The sequence below is a fragment of the Cyprinodon variegatus genome, unplaced genomic scaffold, assembly GCF_000732505.1.
Source record: "Cyprinodon variegatus isolate N-32 unplaced genomic scaffold, C_variegatus-1.0 Scaffold36, whole genome shotgun sequence".
In the NCBI taxonomy this organism is placed as follows: Eukaryota; Metazoa; Chordata; class Actinopteri; order Cyprinodontiformes; family Cyprinodontidae; genus Cyprinodon; species Cyprinodon variegatus.
The window spans coordinates 1391974-1398356 of record NW_015150489.1 but is presented as its reverse complement, the minus strand read 5'-3'; the positions used below and the strand labels follow the sequence as shown (position 1 = coordinate 1398356).

The following is a 6383-nucleotide window of genomic DNA, read 5'->3' as shown; positions in this document are numbered from 1 at the left end:
AATTATTAATCAATGAATCAAACAAATAATCAACAGATTAAACTAATTGCAAAGTAATCGTTAGTTGCAACCCTAATGAAGATCATCCCTAGAAGGGCCATGCAGTTAAAAACAAAGAGCACATTCAATGTTTGAACGCCCAAATTTGTAACCCGTGCAAATTGGAAGAATGGTGGCAGTGGATGCTGATAGACACAGTGTGCAAAGGTCACAAAGAGTTAATTTTTACAAATCCCTGTGCAAATTCTCATTCATACAGGTCATGGCAACCACAAAACAGGTTTAAAACAAAGGAAACCGGAGACTTGCAAAAGAACATTTTCAGTTCACAAGGGAAGATCCATAAAGACACTGTTTGGCATAGACAGGTGGCTTGGGGAGGAATTAGAGCGTAGACAGACAGCCAGGACTGATAAGTGGTCTGTTATTAAATATTTGTATAAACATGCTCTTTAATCTTGTGGCAGCATTTGTAGAACAGATAAAGCAATTAAAGCTGCAAAGTGTGGCTCAATCTCAAAGCTAACCGAGAGGATAAACCTCATAGTGCTTTTGGAAATATAGTGTGTGTAGAAAATAATGTTTGCCTTTGAACTAACATACCTTTCCTGTTGACTTGATTCCTTTCCAGACACAGAAGTAGCAGATGATCCAACTCAGGATGAGGCACAATGCCAATTCCCACCTCACCCCACCCATCTCTTCAATCCCACCAGAGATCTTTAAAACTCGTTGTCTGGTCAGATAAATGTTGTAAGAGAGTGAGAAAAAAGGAGATTAGGGCTGAATGACATATGTTGAAAGGGAAGAAAACGAAATAGATTTTTTTGTGACTATCTGTCCTCTTGATCCATTGTCAGTTATCACTGCTCGTAGTGAGCCTGATTCTTTTGGAGGGCACCACAAAGTTGTCTGCCTTCCTTTCTAATTTCTGGAAAGTCAATTTCTTGCAATGCCACTTGAACAGATAGAAAAAAATGTAGCACAAAGTATTTCAAACTGAATTATACATGTCCTTTAATTTAGATCTGTTAATATAAATGAACTGGATTATGCAGTTCTTAAACATTGCCTATGAACTGTACCTGTGTTTCAGTATAGTTTAAATAACAGAACTGAATATAATAGCACTGAATTGAATTAAACTGCAATAGAAGTCTGCTGCACACTTAGTTTGGTTCTCCCAGAAGTGTTTTATCCATTAATAAGGAGGTTAACCTTCCACTGACACTACATGCTTGTTCAGCATTGTAGATTGCTGCAAAATTAACTACTTTAACAGGCTGTTAACTGTCACAGCATGACTGTTTGGTAAGGAGGGCTGCCACAAGGTAAATGGATTAAATAAACTTAATTGCATTTAAATGTATTTAGCAATCAAAGAAACTCTTGGAAAGAATTACTTTCTTAGATACGTAGGTTTATATCCCATTTGCTAAAAAAAGAAAATGGGATATACATTTAAATGCAAGAAATTTGAATAACCAATAGGAGTCGTGTATATATAGTAGAAGCCACGGAATATATGTAACTTTAATTTTAATGTGACTGCATGACTGGACTAAACTGACAATACATTACTGTACACAGCTTGGGATTAAACTGAACTGAAGTTGGGTCTGAAAAAAAAATCACACTGTTAAGGTTATAAATTACAAGGATGCATCTGTCCAATTTACAATTTTGCAGCAGTATGCAGTGTTTTGTTACATTCATTTTCAAAGTTATAATGTGGCAAAATTCGGAAAAGGCGCTGAATTTAGAAGGAGACTAAATAAAACTGAAAAGGAGCTGATGCATAGGAGATATTGACAGATGACCCAGAATGAGGGAAGAGATGAAAGAAGGAAGATAAGGGAAATAAATATTAAATAAACTGTCTAACTTGTAGGAACATATGCTTACTGCCAGAATTCCACAACTGGGAGCTGCAGACACTATAAAATGAGTCACTGAGTCACTATGATGACTGTATCTTTTTCATGTCATTAACTGCCCAAACATTTTTTTTAGATCACTGTTATTCTCTTTCATATACCCGGTTCAGCTGAGCACCTCACTGCCAGCTGCAACAAAGCAGACAGTGAGACATGAATGAAGCGGTAAAAATTTAATGGGTGATACTGTATAACCACAACCTTCCTTCCTCTCTTAAAGGAATTATGTCAAAATGTTCACCAAAAAATATGCTGGATTTATGCTTTATTAGAACCACAAATGCTTGTATTACAAAGCCATGCCCACCACTTGGCGTGTTGGAGAATAATTTTATTATGTTATTACCCAAACAGCAACACGCAGGTAATTACTTGGTTTATGGGTACACTTTGTGATAACTAATCATAATAAAATCTAGAGTTGTGCTGCCAAAATTATCTCTCTTTCAGACAGTCAGCATCCAGGACCAGCAGGTGGAGCAGTGACAGACATTTAGGGATCTGGAACAAAAACTGAGATTCAAATTTCTTAGAGCACACAGACTAAATTCCTTTGTTTTTTCAGGGACAATAATGTCAAAAACACATGAAGAAGAACATTTTAACACTGTTATTTTAAATCTGTTGTTTAATCTTTCATCTTTTTCAGCATTTTACTCTGCTACCAGGCCAGCAAAAATGAATGTTTGATCTCAAACATCCCTCTCCATGCACTGCACAAAATGTAAATCTAAATAAGTCATTTTTTCTTAAACTAAGTGTATTTGTTCTTGAATTGAGGAGGTAAGTGAGACACTTTGCCGATTGGAAGAAGACAATTTACTCTTAAAATAAGAAAAAGCAACTACGTTGTGTTATTACAATTGCATATTATCTAATTTTAAGAATAAAAATACTGATTTAATTGGCAAATCATCCTATTTACCTACTAAAATTAAGGGTAGATACTCTTAATTTTAATAAAATTTTACTTATTTCTAGACTATTTTTGCAGTGTGCTGCTTAGCCATGAAGAAGACCCTTCTCCTCCAGAATTGAAGAATTCCCAACAATGGCTATCCGTTCTCAGGAAGCTGATACGGAATGGTCTTTCTACTTTGTTGCTCACAAACCATCATAAAGCCACAATTAAAAGATACTTGTGTCTTAGTGTAACGGTGTGATATGGAAGCTGACCGTGGGATTCTGTCTGATAGATCTGGTCTGAGTGTATACTACAACACTCCAGAAAAGCACTCTTGATATCTATGTCTTAAACTTGAGGGTAAGTTTTGTCTTTTTAGCCCATAGTTTCCAAACTAAATAAGAAAGTTTGTAATTAAGAAGTAATAATGAAATGTCTGTTTCAGAAATATGCAGCAACTGCATAGAAAATCTGTAACAGAACTCCAGCATTTATACAAGGTTTTGAAAGCTAATAGGAGCTAATATCTGTCTTTATTCTCCATATCTACAGAAATAACACTCAATAAATTAATAACTTTGTTTTTTCTTTGTGAAGATGAGTTTTTTTTTTTTTTTTTACAAATCAGAATATGGGAAATAGGCAAATTTTAGTTACTGTTAAAAGGTGCTTTTTGGATTGCTGACCCTGGTTTGAAAATTTTAAGTTGACATTTTTAGAGAAACATTAATTCAATTCAGTGTGTTTTACCTTGAAAAAGCGGACAAATGTGTCGCCAGCACGTAATTCCGCCTTGGCTTGTGTACTGCCCTAACGCAGTTTCAAGGAAGAACAGTGGGATCCCACACGTGAATATGAACAGGATGTATGGAATAAAGAATACACCTAGAGAAAAACAAAAACGATGACTTTTATACTTAAATAAACGTGTGAGATAAAGACACTGTGCGTAAAAGCCTGTGCGTAAAAGCCTCACCTCCACCGTTCTTGTAACAGAGGTATGGAAATCTCCAGATATTCCCAGGCCCGATAATTGCTCCCATTACGGTGAGGATGAACTCCGCTTTGGTCCCCCAGTGGCCCCGCTCCTCAACCTGCTTTGGTTTCTCAGTGTATCCATCTGGGACGCAAATCAATGCGTTTCCTTTCACTCCTTTCTTAGTCATCTTTACTTTTCGTCACAAACGCTGAGCTTTGTGAGCAAAAGTTGTGGCACATAAACAGGCTACCAAGCTGGAGGAGAGAGAGATCTGCTGGGATGTGAGCTGAGCTTTCTTTCATTATCTGCTGGTATCGCAGCTATTTAAGTTGGAGATGGACTCCTGTGAAGTGATGATGGGGGGCGTTTCTTTGTAGAGTTAAAAAAGTGTAGGCTTGAAGTTTGGTGAAGCAGAATCATTTGCTTTCATACTCAGACAGGGGCGGAGCTAGATGGGGGGCCAGGGGTGGCCATGGTCACCATAAGCCACTCATTGGCCACCCCTGTGGCCACCCCTACCATTTTTCCCTCTAATACAGATGGTGGCAGCAGTAATATGTGAAATGTTCTAACTTATTTAACATATACATTTTTCATGTGTTAACAGTTTGTTGACAACAAAAACACAGTGGTTAATTATGCACATCAATATACCAACATTAAAGATGATAAATACAGAAATCATGCTCTTTTTGAAATGAGATTTTGCCTTATTTGGTAAAGAAAAAATTATGTATCTGCAAGTCATCTATGAGCCTTCAGTGAACTCAACATTTTAATAATAAGTAATCAATTTAATATAGATATTAATACATGTAAATATGAATTTTATTCAGAACGACTTGATGAAAGTAATGACAATGAATAAGATTTGCCCCAGAACTCAAACCTGAAAGAATTTTGTCCACTATACGATTACTTTAGACAGCATGGATGTTTAAATATATGTGTCTATGTTTTAGCAAAGGCTGTAGGAAATTATAGTTAGTCTTTATTTAGAAAATATGGATGTTGTGGTTGTTCATTTTCTTTTTAGAACAGTGTAGATTGACCCTGAGCTTCACGTGCCTATCCACTTTTTGCCACACCCTAGTGTACATTGGTTATTCCTTGGCCACTCTTATAACATTTTTCTAGCTAGGCTTCTGTGTGTGCATGGCGTATAAGCGTAATGTCTCATGTTTAATATGCTATTAATCTGATGTGTTAAAATCAATTATAAAACAGTTTAATCATAGATGCACAGGGATTACTTTCTGAGGGACTGGTGTGGACATGTCCCCACCAATAATTTCCACTTTTTTCCCCCTTTCCACTCATTTGCTTTAGCCAAAGGTAACAGAGGTTGGGTGCAGCTCTGTGTTCAGAGCATTTTGAGTCCTTATTTTTTTTTTTTTGCTCTGTCCCGCAGCTGCCGTGTCCTGCATCTCGGTCCAACATCATCGGATCTGTTGCTTTGTGACATCTGATTTGTGGTCGCATTAGTTTGTTTTTCATTCAGAAATGCCTACAAGAACAAATCTACTGTGAAATATAGGAAAACTGTTTCCCTCTTTGAAAAAGAGATGAAAAGTTTGTAAGAATAGTGTAATTTTTTATCACCGCATGGGGCATCGATTAACTGATCATAGTTTACATAAGAAAAAGATAAATTAACACTAGTAATTCAAATAACACTACACTGAAAAAGTTATAATTTATTAAAGGATAATTCAGCAAAATAAAAATATTAATAAGAATCTTTACTTAAAAACATAATTCTGAAAAATATTTACTATCCCAGACAAACTAGAGTACCTTGCTCATAAACAGTGAACCAATATACCTGTAAACCTGTGCAGAGCTCTTGTTGAACATTTCCTGAACTTTACAGAAAACACCTGATTTCAGTGATTGCCTCATATTGTTAGCTCAGATGGACGGGTGTGTAAACTTTAAAGCACAGCTGTATAGTTGTGTAGTTCAATCATTACATCTATTCAACACTATGCTTTTGAATTTGCAGATATTTACCTTTTATTTGCCACAGTTACATGGGCGGAACAAAATATTTCAGACAGTTAAAGTACGTAGTTCCCCCTGCATAAAGTGAGAATAAATTAATTTACCACACTGCAAAAACGATCTAGAAATAAGTAAAAATGTCTTAAATTAGGTGTATTTACCCTTAATTTGAGTAGGTTAATAAGATGATTTGCCAATGAAATTAGTACTTTTACTCTTAAAATAAGATAATTAGATAATGTGAACTTGAAATAAGACAATGCAATAGTTTTTTCTTATTTTAAATGTAAATTATCTTGTTGCATTGGCAAAGTGTCTCAATCTCTTCTTCAATTCAAGGAAAAATTCACTTATTTAAAAAGAAAAGACTTACCGGTACTTAGATTTCCATTTTTCGCAGTGCAGAAAGTCTTTTACAGCCGTTAAAAATCCCATTAAGGACAACAAACCCTGTGACATTTTCTCTTTGTTTGCATTGGAGGAACCAAAAAGCTGAAATATTCTGCTTCTATAACAAAGGCACAAATTACTTCACCTACAAGCATTTTGCAGTGTTTAT

General features: G+C 35.7%; 1 protein-coding gene across 1 annotated transcript in view; it reads right to left on the bottom strand.

Moving 5' to 3' along the window:
* Positions 1-4155, bottom strand: part of LOC107104581 (sodium- and chloride-dependent betaine transporter-like) — a 13810-nt gene extending 9655 nt beyond the window's left edge. Inside the window, exons 1-5 of the mRNA XM_015404606.1 lie at positions 3818-4155; positions 3592-3726; positions 2056-2066; positions 1906-1937; positions 604-736 (exon numbers count right to left, since the gene is read on the bottom strand). Coding sequence (XP_015260092.1) covers positions 604-736; positions 1906-1937; positions 2056-2066; positions 3592-3726; positions 3818-4007 — 501 coding nt within the window. The 5' untranslated portion in view covers positions 4008-4155. The remainder of the gene's footprint in view (positions 1-603; positions 737-1905; positions 1938-2055; positions 2067-3591; positions 3727-3817) is intronic.
* Positions 4156-6383: the final 2228 nt, after the last annotated feature.